This window comes from Poecilia latipinna, unplaced genomic scaffold (genome assembly GCF_001443285.1).
Source record: "Poecilia latipinna isolate Pla-1442-1.1 unplaced genomic scaffold, P_latipinna-1.0 Scaffold176, whole genome shotgun sequence".
In the NCBI taxonomy this organism is placed as follows: Eukaryota; Metazoa; Chordata; class Actinopteri; order Cyprinodontiformes; family Poeciliidae; genus Poecilia; species Poecilia latipinna.
Genome location: NW_015112792.1, coordinates 67192 through 85191, shown reverse-complemented (window position 1 = coordinate 85191; position 18000 = coordinate 67192). Strand labels below are relative to the sequence as shown.

The 18000-nt window shown below is 38.1% G+C and overlaps 2 protein-coding genes across 2 annotated transcripts; one reads left to right on the top strand and one right to left on the bottom strand.

Annotated features, from left to right (window-relative positions):
- Positions 1-377: 377 nt before the first annotated feature.
- Positions 378-9864, bottom strand: dpep1 (dipeptidase 1). The gene is made up of 10 exons (XM_015030233.1): positions 9577-9864; positions 9214-9340; positions 8438-8570; positions 8032-8182; positions 6344-6413; positions 5586-5762; positions 4580-4664; positions 4366-4441; positions 4082-4217; positions 378-1321 (listed from the first exon to the last, which is right to left on the bottom strand). Exons 1-10 carry the CDS (start codon positions 9702-9704, stop codon positions 1145-1147), a joined length of 1260 nt encoding a protein of 419 aa, XP_014885719.1. The 5' UTR covers positions 9705-9864; the 3' UTR covers positions 378-1144.
- A 2723-nt stretch (positions 9865-12587) lies between these two features.
- On the top strand, positions 12588-15520 carry sult5a1 (sulfotransferase family 5A, member 1). The gene is made up of 6 exons (XM_015030228.1): positions 12588-12779; positions 13396-13607; positions 14273-14399; positions 14482-14576; positions 14822-15002; positions 15267-15520. Exons 1-6 carry the CDS (start codon positions 12641-12643, stop codon positions 15407-15409), a joined length of 897 nt encoding a protein of 298 aa, XP_014885714.1. The 5' UTR covers positions 12588-12640; the 3' UTR covers positions 15410-15520.
- Positions 15521-18000: the final 2480 nt, after the last annotated feature.

Below are 18000 nucleotides of genomic sequence, written 5' to 3'. Positions count from 1 at the left end.
AATTTAATAAACAGTTTTGCTGGTTTCTGCTTTGTGGTGAAAAATTGAGTTACATGCTGCCAATGTTCACAGGTTTGTTAAAAAAAAAAAGTAATAATAGTTCTCTTGAAATATTTGTCCTCATATTTTCCAATGCCTGTCCTGGGAAGTTTGTTCTTCCTCTGCAGATGATTATCGTCCTCAGATTGATATCATTTGTTCCTGTGAAGCACACAAGAGGGCGCCAATTGATGGAGTTTTCAATGAGTTACTTAATCAGTCAGATGATGTTCCTCAGTTATTTTTTGTGCCTCTAACAAGCATTGTTGACATAAATACCACAAGTGTGTTTGGGTGTAGTATGTGTTGAAACTCGGAGACAAAAGCAAAGATATTGGTTAATTAAAACATGTTTAATCCACTGTGTGGCTGACAAAAAAAGGAATATAAACTACTGAATTATGGCAACAGTGATGCTTGAATGCTCTGGGATTTGCAAGAACCAACATTCACCGTTGGGCATCTTAAATGACTAAAAACGTTAAGTAATTGTGTTTACAGTTAATTTCTGAAAGGTGGCGATGTAGATCAGACTTCCTGATTAAACCTAATCTGTTGGATTTTTATTTTTTAAGACTTCCCTCATGCATTTAAAAGAAAATGACACTGTTTTCATAAAATGTTCTACTGTAACTCCAGTTTCATGTCTTTTAGTGATCCGTTAATGGTGCTTCTGTAAAGTAAAGATATGAAAGTTGATGACACTTTATTTCTGTGTTTTATTATCCTGTGAAATCAGACATATTTCTTCTTGTCCAGCAGTTCGCCAAAAGCTGTTGATAAATGCTCTTGTAGTGTCTTACAAAGAACACCAGATGGAGCTATTCTCTCACATAAGAGCTCCCATCCAGTGCAGATCATTCTTCACTCAGAGAAAAAAAACAACTCTTGGATACTGTAGTAAAATCAAGATAAGAGTCTAAGATTTGCCCTCTCATGCATCCTTTGATCTTAAGCTTAAGCTCTGCTTTGACTAATCATTGTTAGGTAACTTGAGTATTTTAGTAAACTGATAAAATAATTGAAGGTTGACCAGAACAAAGAGTTTTAATATTAAAGTTTTCAAATCCTAAGATTTAATGAAATGTCACTGCGGAGGTGATTACTAATCTGTTAATGTCATAACAGCCTGGAAAGCCGTAACGAGCAAAAGGGTCAATGTGCTGAGAGAACGAACGGCTCCAGAGACGGTGTAGCCGTAGCTCGTCCTGCAGGGGTTCTTCACATCATCGTATGGAATAGGGCTGTCATCCGGCGAGGTGGTCAACATCGTGTCACGGACCTTAAGCAAGAAATGACAGCAAGCAATGCGTGTGCTGATTCTGATTTCACATTAATCAATAAACACTGCAACTACTCAAGTTTTCCACAAATCCGTTCTTCATGGAAAAGAGGCGGTAAGAAAGTCACTGGAAGTCCTGCTAAAAGTTTGTACTATCTAGAACATATTTGAATTTCCTAAGATCTGCACTATATGACCTAAAATAAACAATTAATCAACAATGCTTAGCATTTTGCCTTGTGCTCTGAAAGTGTGCAGACCTACATTTAAGTCAAATAATAATTCCCACCAGGTACAGGATAAACTCCTACCTCCTAAACTACAGTCACGCTATTTACAAGTGCGCTTTTGGGATGGGCCACCACCACTTCTTGGACCCGATCATGACACTGAACCTTGAGGGGTTTTGGTCATGAAGGTCTACACCTCCCATGTGCTCACTGATCTAGTTGACATCAGTCTCTGTATAGTTCTTCCTCATCTTTGTTTCTACTATGAAATATTGTTGTTTTTCTAGTGGATCAGCAGTTTCTCATCTTGTGTCAGAACCTCGTATGGATCCTCTTTAGTTTTAAAGGGAACATCAGAGAGACAGTTGTCCCTTCATCATAAACTTTGCAGGTGGTGACAGAATGGCACATGACTGATGAAGGGTCAGATCATCCTCTTTTCCCATGAACTGATCATATGCATTCAAAATCGGGCATTTTAAAATGGCCCATCTTCCCCATATGGTCCATGTCTAAGTCCCACTACCAAAATCCATCTTTCTCATAACTACATTGTTGTATGCTTTGTCTGGCCATCACTAAGTCTAACAGATCAAGAACCACACTCAAAATTAATCTTAAAAAGGAAGAAGTTAGGAATTGGAAGAATATGGTATGTATTTAAATAAGTGCACCTAGGTCAAACATATTATCCCACCGATCACTATTGTGACCGTCAACATGTTTACACATCCTGCTCACACACCAAACCACTTTTTGTAAATGCAAAGGTGAATATCATAACTAGACACTTTAAAGATGATGTGCACCAAAAATCTGTTATATGTTTATTTAAACATACATTACTATCCTCTTCTTTGGGAGGGTGTGGCAGTCTTCTTCTCGCCACGGTGCAACCAACATTTAAACAGCTCTAGTCATGTGATAATTTACTCTAAACGTGTGATACTGCATAATTATTATCCAAACACTCTAAACTTTCAATGTTAGCTGAACATTAACTGAAAATGTAATCAGGAAGCTTTTTGGAGTCCTTGAAAGTGTAATAAATTTCTTGGTTACTATTATAACCGGTGGGATTAAATGGGGTAAACATGACAGCCTTTGCTTTCCAAGACGTTTTTCTCAAAGCTGCCAGTGATTTAGTATAGAAATCCTTAGATTCTTACTTAAAGTTTATATTCAAATACATTAAACTTGAAGCTGGAGCAACAACAGTGCAAGACTGGTCTGGTAAAAAAAAAAGGCTGCTCTAACTTTTCCCAAATGGAGCACAGTCCAGCTGCCATTGTTGCTAAAGGTCATTCTGACATAGTGTATAATTCAAATATGTACAAATTGCTGTGGAGGTGCAATAAGGTCAGGTAGCTTTTAAGGATTTATTGTAAGTCATTCAAATCAGCAATCGTTTCATAATTTTTTATTCTGCATCCCCAGGACCAATCATGGAGAAGCAGCTTTCAGCTTCTATGCACCACAAATCTGGAACAAACTTCCAGAAAACTGCAAAACAGCTGGAACATTGAGCGCCTTTAAATCTAGACTAAAAACCCACCTGGTTAGAGTTCCTTTTGAAACACAGTCAATGAAACACCAACAATCTGATGTGTAATGGTGGCAAAATGTAATGTTTCCATTGTTGACTGTGTGTTCTGTGACTTTATATTTTGGGGGTTTTATGATGTAAAGCACTTTGAAATGCCTTGTTGCTGAAATGTGCTACACAAAAAAACAACCCCATTGATTTAATTTTGATTTGATAGCAAAACAAACACAGGTTCCCCAAATCAAAAATAAAGCACATAAATTAAATTATATAAGCCAAGCTTGGGCCTTGTTTTACTACCTACACTGTATTGCAACAATGAGTCACCAAACTCCAAATGTTTACAAGATCAGCACCTTGGCCTGCTACCACAATGGGTCACTCTGAGGAGCTCAGTGAAATCTGGAGCGGCACAGAGATAGGATATCACCTGTGCAATAAATAAATGTGGAAACTATTGGGATCAATAGCAACTCAGCCATTAAGTGGCCATGTAAAATCCCAGAGCAGGTCGGTGGATGCAGCAGGATGTAAACTTTCTGCAGCTATAGGCTTCCTTCTTATCTCACCAGTGCACAAATCAAAGTCCATGACCTGTAGATGTGCGAGTTTGGCATGGAGAAATCTGAAGGACCTGAATTAAGGTCTGATAATGACCCAACAGAACAGCTTTGGGATGAATTAGAGTGGTGGCTGTGATCCAAGCCTTTCTCATCCGACATCAGTGTCTGACCTTATGAATGCTGTTTAGAAAGAATGGTAAAAAAAAAAAATCCTATTTAAACTTTTCTGAGTGTTCGATAAAAGCTGAAGTTGTCATAGCTACACAGGATGAACTAACACCATTATAATCATTATCTAGTTACAATGGGATGTCTTTTATGCTTCTTTCTATTCCTTAATGTTGACTCACTGTTCTTTTCTTTCACAGTTAAAATATTAAAAACAATCCACAAAGCTTAATGCTGAGTATATAGCTCTCACCTTTTCAACCTCCCTCATGACCCGGAGGAGGTTGTTTCCAAGAGCTGCTTTCACTTCCTCATCCGTCCACCCTCTCCTCAGAAGTTCAGCCACCAGATCGGGATATTTAGACACGTCCTCCAAACCCTCAGGAACCCTGGCAGAACAACGTCAGTGAAAAAAAAATCTTCTGGAAAACTCTTCTTCAATTTTATTTAACTGTGATTATGTAAGACTGGCTGGTGGGAAAACGATGATGGATTAAAATTTGCTTATCTTCCCTCCAGGTTTTTACTGGCACTCACCTGGGTACTCCATCATAATCTCCACCAAAACCAATAATACCCGCGCTGCCCACCTTCTTTATATGGTCAAAGTGATCTGCAATGAGAGCAGTAAACTTTACAATCAAGTGAAAGGACAGGGGGGTCTTTTTGTGTTTTTGCTTTTAAGGTAGATGATAAATGTTACAATTTAACTAGTTTTACAATAGCTGTTATGGCAAGACTGTTAATTTACCAGCCACATCTGAGAGGTTTGCCGTCGTGCTGCACGTCACATAGTCATTGTAGAAGTTCACCATCACAATTCCTCCAGTTTTATTCTAGAGTCAGAAAGAAATACGGCATGACAAGCTGAAGCTTTGATGATAGACGGAGATTTGTCCTTTCTGATTAGTTGGACTCGAAGCTTTTAAACTAATCTGCTGTCTAATCTATTGCAGCACACACCTGCTTGATCTGATAATATTTAACAATTTAGCATAAAATATGCCTTCTCATTTTATTGACTGCAGTTTGATAGTGGTCATTAAGCGTGTATGACATAAACTGAATTGTTTTATAAGGTTTCACTTAAGCTCTGATGACACCATAAAAGGCTTTTAAAAGTTTGTTATCTACAGCAACAAAAAAATAAAAACAGTTCATGTTATGTAACAAAATCAGCAAGTTTTCATCTTTGCAATTTCACAATTTTGCTTTGTAGCACATTTTCTGTTAAGCAATTGCTTAAAAACATGAATGCATTTTTTGGGGAGAGTTCTTCTCTTAGGTATTGGCAGCACATTGTTACATTGCTCAGGAAGCTAAAGTGTAACAAAGTCACACGTTCAGCAACAGCAATGCTGAAAACGGCTGCTTTGTCTTGGAAGCATTTGAGCTAAATTGTGACATACTTTGTAAAAAGAGATTTCATGCAAAACAAAAGCATCCTGTTTTTCTAAAAACAAGACTGACCCTTCTTGTAAAAATCTATCGTTAGAATGGCAGTAGATTTTTACAGAGCTAAATGCAAAAGGACTGGATTTGCATATTTCTTTAGAGACGCGATATCATAACTTTCTAAACTGTAAATCTACATTTTAAAATTGGCTCTTTATATTCCGTGTTTATAGGACTCAGGATAATGAAACTAGTTGGATACACAATTAAAAAAAACCCCAAACAAACAACAACAACAAAAAAACGTTAACGAGCTATCTAAGTACTTTTCTTTGTGTATTGCAGTAACCCAACAGACTCACCAGTCTATCGAGGACGTCATCGGGGACGTTCCTCTTGTGTGGACAGACGGTGTACGCAGAGGAGTGGCTGAAGATAACGGGAGCTTTGGATATGTCCAGGACCCGATTCATCACTTTTACAGGCACGTGAGCCAAGTCGATGAGCATCCCCAGACGGTTCATTTCCGCAATCACTTTCTGTCAACCAAGCCAAACAGGAAAATAACATTTAAATATATTTCTTAGCAGATCGCCTCAACACCTGCAGTAAATATTTGTGTCCATGTTTCACGTCTAGTTCTATTCCCGGCAGCTGACGTCGATTTCCGCCATGTAACAGTCGTTTTACAATCATTAACGCAAAAAGCACCAGATCTAAAGAGTTGTGGCAACAAGGCTGTCCACATATTAGCAGATAAGCCTCTTCTGTATATATTATCTGTTTTCCAGCTGGAGCTTTATGAGTTCACAGATTATCAAACACAAATTGTTGTGCAACTTTGTCCATTCAGAGCCCTGACCACAGAAGTATTATCATGCTAAGCATATGTCCATCCATACATATCTTTTCCTGTACAACAGATGTTGAGAGCCTAACTCAAATCAATCAATGTTGTCAGGCAGTAAAACATGAAGCAGTTCACAAGATGAACTTGTATCATACCCAGAGGTTTTTATCTTTTTACACAGGTCATGTAAAATACATCACAGTAACAGTGAACCTGCAGGAATACAATCACAGAGTAATCTGTTAAACAACCGACTGTGCTTCTTCTTACCTCGCCAAAAACAGAAAGGCCGTTATGCTCAGATGGGTCTGCTCCGGTGTCCACACGCCAGTTGTCCATCCTGATGAGAAGAAACGGGTCACTTGCACATAATCTAAGTGAAAACCACAGTGTATGTTTTTATCCTGCAAACTATATTTATTGTTTCAATCTGTTATCCTCAAGTTGGTGATTATTTGACATTATAAAGTAATTTGCAAACTAATCTAAAATCCAAAATGATTTGTGCATGATTTAAACTAAAAAGTTGATTAGCATGTGTGAACACCAAGATGACTGCAAACTTTATTCCGAACCCAGCTATTTATTTCCTTCTTATAATTAAGAAGACTTAAATAATTTAAGTCTTATTTTGAAAGAAAATTAATTGTCGATAGTACAGTATTTTCCGCACTATAAGGTGCACCTAAAAGAACCCTTCAATTTCCTCAAAATTGAAGGGGGTTTGGGGTTTTTTGAGGGTTGTGCCTTATAATCCGGTGCGCCTTATATATGGACCAATATTGAGCCCCAACAGGTCAAGCAACTACGGTAAGCAGCCCCCCGACTTCATTTTCGCCCGTAGAAGAAGAAGCCCGCGGTGCATGCTGGGATAGTTGTCAGAACGCTGGTTTGTTAATAAAGTTTGACTGACCTCTCTACCTACTGACCTAATAATCAGGTCGTCTGCAGGTCATTTAGCACCACGTTCTCCACGAACATGCTGTGCGCGATAGGAGAGGGGTGACCATCGTCCGGCCACGCCCCGGCCCAGTCGCGGAAGGCTCTCCTCGCCGACCAGAGTCAGACTGTTTAGTTGACGTTCCCTTGAGCAGCTCCATCTAGTGGATGCATAACGTAACTCCAGCATCTACTGTAGAGTCTATTCTATGCGCCTTATAATGCGGTGCGCCTTATATATGAAAAAAGTTTTAAAATAGGCCATTCGAAGGTGCGCCTTATAGTGCGGAAAATACGGTATATAGAAATATCATAAACATACAATGTTGTTGAACTTTCACTGAGAAACAGCAATTCTTCACTCTTTCTCCTATGATGTTCATGGTGATGGAGTTATTTAACCTTTGAGAAATCTAAGTAGAGCTTATGAGTAAATAGTACTGATCACAATTTTATGCAGGTTGAATCGAAGTTTCACACTAACACACAAAAAGGTTGATCTACATTCATGTGGCGCTTTAAACTTGTTTGAAATCTCTTTAGTGCTTCTCAGTTAACACGCAGCTGCAAGCGGAAAGAACTTGGTGTTCAAAGTCTGTTTAAGGGACAACACAATTTCTCCTGATTGTAGTCTGGGTCATTAAGCAGAACATGTCAAAACCAGCCCAGATATCCGGATAATCTGATACGTTGTGGGACAGACTTGCAGGAATCTCCCGTACTCTCCACAATGAAACCTGAACCAAAGCTAATGGACAGTTTTTTTGTGGGGTACATTTTTGTTGGAAACATTTCTTCACAAAGCAGTTAAAAAACAGCTCATAATGTATTTTTCTCTTACCATTAATCCAACCTATGTAACATTTCCGCTTCAGTTTTTAAATCATACTCTGGATTCTATCACAATCAATCCTGAGGATTGTTGTAATCTAAATTTTGACTCATTTATTTACATTTAAATTGGATGTATGTTTGTTTTTATGAAAATGCCTTTAATCCGGTGTGTTGCTTGCTCTCACCAGGGTGTGTTGCACGAGTGCGTGAGCGTCATGTAGCGGACGCCCAAATGGTACATCACGCGCAGAGTCCCAAGGCTGCTGTCGATGGAGTGACCCCCCTCCACCCCTATCAGGCTGGCCACCTTTTTCGATCTGAAGGCATCCTCGATATCTGTGCAGGTTATAATGGGTGACACCGAGTGACACGACTGTTTAAACGCAGGACATAAATGGTCCAGATCATGTGTGTCCAGCTCCCGTCATCTAAGGCGTTTAGAGATCTCTCTGCTTCAGCACAGCTGATTCAAATGGTCCAACTCCCAGGATCTAATGATTTGATTCAGGTGTGTTGAAGCAGAGAAATAACTAAAACATGCAGGGTGCTGGCCCCCATGAGAACTAACTTTAGGAACGACAAATGCCTCACCTTTGCTGCTGGTGGCAAACTGGAAAGTGTCTGGGTATTTTGAACACATCCTGTGGATCACGTCTATCTGCTCCAGAGTTTGCCTGACAGCATCTTTGTACTGCGTGTCACAGGGAACATACGCCGCCCAGAACTGAGAAAGCAGCGCAAGACATTGTGTCAAAGCACATTGAGCAGGGGGAAATCAATTCAACGTTTTTTTTTAACGTTTTTATTTATTTCTGGCCCGCTGCAAACTTTGTTTGGGTGAGAAAACTAGTCGAGGCTCTGAGCCTCGAGTTCTCCTGGGTTACAATGAAGAAAGATCTTCAGATCACCTGAGAATTAGTTTTTCAAAACTGTGACTTTTTCCCTGTGCAGTTTTCAGTCTGTAATGTTTTCTGTCTTATCTGCCAAACCTGATTGGCCAAGACCAGTTGGGCTTTTAGGGTTTTTACAGTGTTTTACTGCCATAAAGTTAGATTATTGCAACTTCATGACTTACCAGACAGCTGAATGACAACTGAATGGTTGATAGATTTTGAATGTTGCATCATTTCCTTATGTAATGAGAGATGTTTAGTTCATGAATAGCTACATGATGCTTTTTTCTTTTTTTTTCACTAAATTTCCTACTTTTCCTTTTTTCTTTCTTTCTTTCTTTCCTTCTTTCTTTCTTTCTTTCTTTCTTTCTTTCTTTCTTTCTTTCTTTCTTTCTTTCTTTCTTTCTTTCTTTCTTTTAAAGACCTTCTATATTTTAGATAGTTGGTCTCCAGTAGTTCCTGCTTTGAACGTACCTGTGCACCGATCTGTCCCTTCCTGATCTTTGGGATGTTGGTGTGTGTTGTATCCAGTGTGTTGAGATCCACCTTGTTGAGTTGATTGTTGAAGCTCTTTCGAAGCTGCCAAGGCAGGTCATTGTGGCTGTTTTATTAAATAAATAATAAAAGTCAACAATCTACAAGAATGTCATAGTCAAAAACGATATCCATTATGATCAGACAGGAAAAGATCGAACTTTCTAGCAGATCGGTTTGATAAATTACAAAGACTGTTGGCTTTTCAAATCTTCTAACCTGAACTTAAAATCACTTATTTTAAGTTCTACTGCTACTAGAATATACAGAGCCAAGATCAGCACAAAAGACGTTTGAACTTGCCCATCAATAAGCGGCGTTTCCTTCATCAGGTCTTGAGCTCTGGTCAAGAATGAGTCCTCAGCCAAGGTGATGGCACAACAGCTGATCCACAGTGCCAGACATGAAGACAACATCAACCTGGGTGACATCTCTTTAAATATAAAATATCTCAGATTCTAATATTTGCTGCAAAAAAAAAAATAAATATATTTTTTGTACTGGCAGTCTGTCCTTCTGTTTGGGTCAAAGCTGATTTCTACCCCTTTCCATGCACTGATCAGTTTGAATGTCAGCTCATTGCTCCTCCTCTGTCATTTCTCTGTTTGTCAGTAAATCACAGAGTGTAATAAGTAGCTCAACTGCAAGTATAATCTGTGGTCTTGTGAGTTTATGTTGGTTAATGTGTAATTTCTTTTCTGACAGTTTTTTTTTCTGTTATTCACTACAAATGTTTTTGGATAGTGTCCATTGTTCTTTTGGAGAAAGTAGTATTATTTTTGCTATTCTAGTGGCCTAAAATAATTTTTTGTAAAGATTTTCCAGAACTTTACTGTAAAACAAGTATATATTTTCTAAAAGGATCAACCACTTTGTCTGCAGAAAAATAATAAAAACAAACAAACAAACAAACAAAAAAAAACGCTCAAAGCATGACTGTTCACTAAAGAAGAAGGGGCCCGGGTTGACAACAGCATGAAGCATCAGCCGAGCGTACCGTGGCACAATGAAAACATGAGAACATGAGACTGAATCATATTACCACCAGTGCAAAGCTTGCTCAACGGTGGCAGCAGGTGGGTGGGTGTAGCTCTGCACCTGAGGCAGCATTACATTCGCTTGCTGTGGCAACATGAGTAGAAAATAAGTCATTTCTGACAAAGACAGCCATCAGGGTCAAACTGAACTTTTGCAGGAAGTACAGCAATGGATGGCAGAAGACTGGAGCTAAGTTATTAAATCTGAAAAAATAAAAAATCACCCTTCTGATAGACTGAAGTGTTTAGAAATGCATTCACCCAGAGAGGAAGGAGCCAGATAGAGTCTTGTGCCAAAAGTGAAGCATTCTGACACAGTTCCTGTGTGTGGTTGCTTGCGGGATTATGTCCTTCTCCCAACGCTGCGATAACATGAAGAGAGGGAGAGAAATATCCTCCAAGAGCAACGTCTTCCAGAAATTCAGACACAATTTGTTGAAGAAAATGTGGCATTAATATTAATTTTCTCTCCAAGTCTGGATTATGTCTCCGATTTATGGTAAATCTCAAAAATGTGGTGCATAAACAGAAGCCAACATTTCTGAACATGAACAGCTCCAAGAACTAAAGAAAGAAGAATGTGTCACCAAGAGTCGGGATCTGACCCGGACGTTAACTTCAGGCAGCAGCTGGATATAAACCAACACGGACTGTAAATCCCAGGTGTTACTGTGAATTTGGTGTTTTCACCAATTAAAACAACTTGTCAAAAAGGTCTAAATTGTTCTTTCACACATGACTGTAGGTTGTAAAAGACAAACATTTAACATTGTGGTTAAAAAAACAGATTGTCCTTTAAACATCTGGAGTAACAATCAGCCCACATCTGCAGGCAGACCTGATGACTTACTGCTTAGCAAAGATCATTATGTTCTTTAGAGGACAGTAAAGTTTAGAAGTTAAATGGTCCCATTATGCCGTCAAATTATTTTTATAACTCACATACTGTATAACAAAGCTCATAACATTTTTATGTCAAACATAATCTTTATGATCAATTAAAACCAAATTGCCTAAATCCTAGAACTATTTATTATTGAAAGATAAAATGGTTGTTATCACGTAAATGATGATAGAAGACAAAAAAAAAAAAATTAACTATCTTCTTGACTTTAATGAACTGAAAATAAGGATCAAAACCAGAACTCTCATTTGTCTCTTTAAAACATTCCTGAATGTTTATGTATATATATAGTTCTTCTCACGGTGGGCTCTGCCAGAATGACTCACTTTTTTCCCCCCAAGCTTTTCCAAGAAGCTTTTGGTTGTGAGCAGAACAGCAAGATATATTGTAATAGATTATGATTTATAGTCGGATCTTTGGATGCAAATAAACATGAGTGTTTATTAAACTTGAACAAACCGACACAACGTTGCAACTTAAACATCTGAGATCAGATGATGGTTGTAGTCCAGTGCCCAGGCTGATTCCGAAAACATTTTAACCCAATTAGCCATCAAAGCTGATTTAAAAAGTGACGTGAAGTAAGTAATTCCTCCTTACAGATTTCTTCTGTTTATATTTCTGTAACATTTTTAATCATCGTCTAACACATTTTAAAATCAAAGATAAATCAAGCAAATATAAAATGAATTTTTAAGCTACCCCCACTAACCTGGTCCTATATGCAGAAGTAATTGCCTCCTTGGTTTTGCCATCCTTGATGCCAACAACTGCCATCAAGCTTTTGCAAAACCAAGCAATGGGTATTTTAGATCACTCCGGATTCATTCCAATAAGATGCATGTCTTGACTTTGACTAGGCCACTCTAAAATCTTCCAGAATGTTCCACTTTTCACTCATCAGTTTAGAGAAAACTTTCTACAGACTTTTGGTGGCTGCCAAGATTCCATTGAAACCATTATTGTTCAATCACTTTCTTATTGTTCAATGATGAACACTGACCTTAGCTGAGGCCTGCAATGCTTTAGGTGTTTTTCTGAGTGTTTTTTGTCAGAACATTTTGTCATTTCACCAAGGTTCACCACTACTACAGGTTTTTCTCTACTTGTGAACACTCACGCCCCTAGATGTGGTTTTGTAACTCTTTCAATGCTTTGTTTCTCTTCTGTTCTTGAATTATTTTAGACTGGGACATGACGATCATTTATAAAATATTTATTCTTTTTTGTATGATGGCCATTCTTGGAAAGTTTTGTCAAAATATCTACTGGCAGACGCCCATTTAGAGGAGGATCTGGCTGAACTTCCTTTTTTGGATTCATGCAATAGCTCAGAATGTCTCACAGAGTCAGAGACTCACTGAGACAGAAGAGCTGCAGTAAAGGGATAGTGAGCATCACATTCATAAATATATAAAGAGAGGACATGGCCAGGTTGGATGTCACAGAGGTTTTTCATGGTATTTCGTATCCGGGGCACCTGCACACCCAGGATTCCTTACATCACGCTCTCAAGTTTCCGTTTCAAGACACGGATGTCCTTATTGTGTCCTATCCAAAGTCAGGTAAGAGGAGGCGACTCTGACCATCAGGACATGCTGCACTTCACTGGTGACTTCTTACTAAGTTAAATTTAATATTTCATGAATTTTCAATAAGTCAACAGTGGAGAGTAGTTGGGCTTTCTGAACGACAGAACACTAGAATATCATCTAATGTGTATTGTGAGGTCTCTTCAGCTGGTCAGGTTGGTCTTAATGGTTTATTTTTGAATTGGCAGCATTTCATGGGAACGGTATAGAGTACCTATGGTGACACACTGTTCTGCTTGATGATGTAGGAAAGTAGTAAGCAAACCATGGGGGAAATCTATTTGAGGAAATTTGCCTTCTTCGTCCAAAACCAGTCAAACTGGTTTGTCCAAAATAGGGTGTGGGATCACATGGATTATTCCTAATCTGGAATAATCCATGTAGAAAATTATGCACTGGGTTGTAAAGCATTTCCTCTAAGCAGTCTGTTTCTTCCTTCTTATTGCTGGAAAACCAATGTATGAATTTTCCAGGAAAGAAACTAAAAGTAATAACAAATATGGTGCAGTCCTATTACTAAAAAAATTTCATACTGATCAATGAGAACAGTAAAACTCAAGTTACATGTCTCTCTGATTTCTCTCAATAGGCACAACATGGATGCAAGAAATTGTGACCCTCATATCCAGCAGAGGTGACCCACATCTGTCCCAGAGTTCTCCAAACTGGACCAGAGCCCCCTGGTTGGAGCAATACTACTGTGCAGATTTGCTGAAGAGCTCAACCTCAACACCTCGAGTTCTGACTACACATCTGCCCCATGACCTGCTGGGCCCCGCCCTCCAGGAGTCCAAGGCCAGGGTCAGATTTACACACACACACACACACACACACACACACACACACACACACACACACACACACACACACACACACACACACATATATATATATATATATATATATATATATATGTTCAGATTTAATATAAATTTAATATAAATTTTAAAATTTAACAACCAGACTTGGATAAACAACATCCACTGGTTTCTCATTTTATTCGATAAAATGAGTTTTTGTAGAAAAGGTCAGGAAATCCATTAAATCTAAAACATAAAACATTTTGAAATGCACATATTTGGTGAGTTTAGATAGAAACGTAGCATTTTAATCAGTGCCAAAACTAATCAGGAAGAGATGATCTACTTGACTAAATTAAGGAGATGAGATGTTTGAGAAAGAAGTCAAACAAATGTAAACAAGCTCTAAAAGTTAAATAGACCATGAACAGGTAGAATTAATAAATAAAAACTTCACATATTTAAAAACGCTGATGCAGGGATGATGTAATGATATTTATTCACTGACGTGTTACTTTTTTGGACACTGGTGATCTTTTCACTTCAGTTTTCCAGCTTCAAAATATAAATATTATATCAGGATATTATCCTATTATTATCCTATTATTATTCTTTGCAAGAGCAGCTGCAACATGCTGGCACACTTTGTTGTTTATCTCCCAACAGATCATCTATGTGAGCAGAAACCCTAAAGATGTTCTGGTGTCCTTTTATCACTTCCACAAGATGGCCAACTTCCTCCCTGATCCTGGCTCCTTTCCTGAGTTTTTGCATCAGTTCTTGGAGGGAACATGTGAGTTGACATTTTTCTGTTTCTATAATATTTTTATTATTTTTCCTAAATTTGGATTTTTTCCCCCATCTATTCTGTTCAGTACACTTTGGCTCCTGGTTTGACCACATTAAGGGTTGGACCAGTCAGGCTGCAGCTCTCAACCTGCTGCATGTCACATATGAAGAGATGTCAAAGGTAAAAGAAGAGCTCCTTCATTCTAAAGTAGACATATATAAATGAAGATAACATTATCACGAAAAATCCAAAAAAACAGTATAACGCAGAAGATATTATTAATTTGTTATGTCCCAAATCATGTCTTTCAAAGTTCCCCCACGATACTTTGAAAGAACTGACTGAGTCATTGTTTAATTGTCTGAATAATTGTTGTTAGTTTTTTTTTATATACATATAATTTTACCAACTTGTTTTGATGTCAGGACCTGCGTGGGACCATTAACAGGGTGAGCTCTTTCCTGCAGCGCCCTCTGCTGGAGCATGAGCTCAATAACTGTGTGAAACACTGCAGCTTCAGCTGCATGAAGGACAACAAGATGATCAACTACAGCCTCATTCCTGATGAGATACTGGATCACAGCAAAGGCTGCTTCATGAGGAAAGGTGGTTTAATTTGTCTTACAACATGTGATCCAAGTTAAATGATCCTCCAAATGAATCGATCTGTTACAAACATCTCACACTTTTTCATATAGAAGGGAGTTTTTAAATGTAACTACATGCATAAATCAGGTCTCGAGAAAATAATGTTCTTGGTACGAACACAACTGAAGAACTTTTTATTTTATGCTTTCCATTTCTACAGAAAATATACTTTTACTTTCTTAAGAATAAAAATCCTGTCTTATTTTTTTTTCTACCATCCAGGTGAGATTGGAGACTGGAAAAACATGTTCACTGGGGAGCAGAATCGATACTTTGACACTGTGTTCAAGTCCAAGATGCAGGACTGCATTTTGAAGCTTGTGTGGGAAAAACCAGAAAACGAGGAATCAGAGCTGAAAGACTGAATCTCCAAAACAAAAGAGATTTGTGATAACTGTGTGAGAAATCATCCCAGAGATGATGAAATCATGTTCGTCTTATAAACATTTATTACATCCAAACATTTTTAAAGGTTATTTTCCAGTATGATATCTCCTTGACATCCTTTGAAGAATCTGTGGTGTTGTTTAGTGTTCATGAATGAATGGTTTTATGTGACACGGGTCAAGGTTCTGTCTATGTTTGGTGAAGAAAAGATGAGACAAACATTTACTGATTCAATACCTGATGTGCTTCTTTCAATTTTTTTCCAAGTTGGACTTGGGTTTTCTGAGAATCACAAGATGTACGTATAGAACCTGACAGCTGTGTCAACACTGCAACAATAAACAGAGGGAGAGGAAAGGTTAAAGGTCTTTGAATCCACAGGGCTGAGCTGTCCTTTTGTATGCTGTCACTTCATTCGCAAAGAAGAAGAAGAAACATGTTGCTTCCCTGCTAGTTAATATTTAGGAGGCCACACTGCATAATACTATTAAACATTTGTATACATTAGTGATGTTTTAATGGCCTAAGGTTATGAAACATGGCCAGCAGCATAAAACAATTACCAAAACAGCAACTGATAATTTTGAAAGCTAAAAATTGGAAGAACTGAGCTAAATGAAATTTCAATATCTGACAATGATTTTGTTCAGAAACTAGAACTTGGGGTTAGGCTACAGAAATGAATGAAAAATGAACGAGAGTCATTGCAAAATCCTGGTGAAAACACGTGTGCATGTGTGTGTGCGTGTGTGTGTTACATATGTGCATGCCACACATTGCCATTCATTTATTTAAAAAGTAATATGTAGAATCTGAAGGACTGTGCAGACACTGGTCCACACTACCAGTGTGTTGTTTGCAGCTGTTTTCTCCAAAAAAGCAAAAAAGACAAACAGCCCCCCCCCCCCTCACTTTATAAAGAATAAATAAATGAATATTGTATTTAGGAATTAAAAAATAAGTATCATTAGGACATTCCTAAAAATATACATTTAGGTCGACACCTTGGCTGCGTTCTACGAAAAATTTATAATTATGTCAATAAAACATATCTGAGCACATGGAGCCCTCTGCTGCTCATCAATTTGAGAATTGTTAAATCTCTGTTGATTAATCAGGCTGACAAGGCTGATGGGCCGTCAGACCAACGTCCAAAAAAACAAACACACACCCATTCATGATTTGCTTCCAAGCTTTTAATATTCACTCACACATCCCAGTGTGTGAGAAATGTCTTCACACTTCTTCAGACGTCTCAGACTTTGCTTAGGGGAAGGAGATTGAAGGGCAGCAAACATCTCACCAAAGGACAGCAGTCAGTAAATATGCTAGTTTGTTCAAATAGAACCTATTCAGAGTTTGAGGTACAGATATTATTTTCTCCTCACCGTTGAAGAGATTGATGATCTGCTCATTGCTGATTTACTATAAAACTTGATTTTAGTCATTTTAGATGCAATGACTTTTGGTTATCTTTGGTTAAAAAAAAAAAGAAAAAAGAAAGATCCTAAGAAAATCTTTCAGTGAGCTTGAATTGTCAAACTGTGGTCAGTGACAATCTAACCAACTGGGAGGTAAACTGGGCAACAAAACACTGTGAGAAATTTTTACTGGAAAAATTGTACAATGTGAAAGAAATCTTATTATTGCTCTTTTTTCACAGCCTGATGTGAAAGTGGTTGCCAGATCTCTGTAAAGAGCCCAATCTCCACAATCGAGGTTTTCTGTTACATTGTACAACATATGTTTATTATCAATATTTTATGAAGAAAATTTCATGCATTGTCTCATAAAGATCTTTATAAATTTCATGATTTTGGGATTTTCATAGATAAATTGCCTCCCAGTTGCAAACTGATGTTTCATGTTCATGTTTGGATCTTCATTTTTTTTTTTCTGTATCGCTGGTTTCAGTCTCAGCAGCACCCAGGCTGCTATGAATCCGAAGAGATGTTTGAGTCCCTTACATAAGACGGTCTACTGACATACTGAATGCTTGAGATCAAAGCCACACCTAAAACTTGATGTGAGTGATGTCTGACACCGACTGGTGGGGGGGGGGAAGGACCGTCTGAAACAATTCATCTTTGGTCCAATGTAAGAATGAGCCTCAGGTGATGGTGAACTTCTCCAGTCCTTTTGTTTCTGTCATAGTCCCGGTGTTGGGAATCAAAAGAGGGGTGCGTCTCCACAGCGCCGCCTCCGCCGCCGCTGCCGCTGCAAGCAGGCTGACCTTTTCCATCTTGATGTTATCTGGCAGCATGACAACCTACGTCAAGACACTGCAGAGAAAACCTGTGTACATTGAACTTTTCTTACTGTTCCAGTCCATTAAGATACAAGATTCTATATACAGCATTTAACTGGGAAACAACATGCGGTATTAAACCATATTCTTACTGCAATGTTTAAGTGCAAAGTGCAAAGAAATACATTCTAAAATCATCATTTTTGTATCTGCTTATCAAATTTTCACTTGCGATGTCTTATTTTTTTTAAATATACATGTAGTCTATCTCTATAAACATATAATTTACGATGAATGTAGTTTTCTTCCTAATTTTTTTGT

Coding starts and splice junctions, on each gene's coding strand:
- sult5a1 (XM_015030228.1), top strand. CDS start 12,641: ATGGCCAGGTTGGATGTCACAGAGGTTTTTCATGGTATTTCGTATCCG. Junction 14,400..14,481: donor TCAGTTCTTGGAGGGAACAT/GTGAGTTGACAT, acceptor TATTCTGTTCAG/TACACTTTGGCTCCTGGTTT. Junction 15,003..15,266: donor AGGCTGCTTCATGAGGAAAG/GTGGTTTAATTT, acceptor TCTACCATCCAG/GTGAGATTGGAGACTGGAAA.
- dpep1 (XM_015030233.1), bottom strand. CDS start 9,704: ATGTCACCCAGGTTGATGTTGTCTTCATGTCTGGCACTGTGGATCAGC. Junction 5,763..6,343: donor GCCTTTCTGTTTTTGGCGAG/GTAAGAAGAAGC, acceptor CTTGGTTGACAG/AAAGTGATTGCGGAAATGAA. Junction 4,218..4,365: donor GATTATGATGGAGTACCCAG/GTGAGTGCCAGT, acceptor TTGTTCTGCCAG/GGTTCCTGAGGGTTTGGAGG.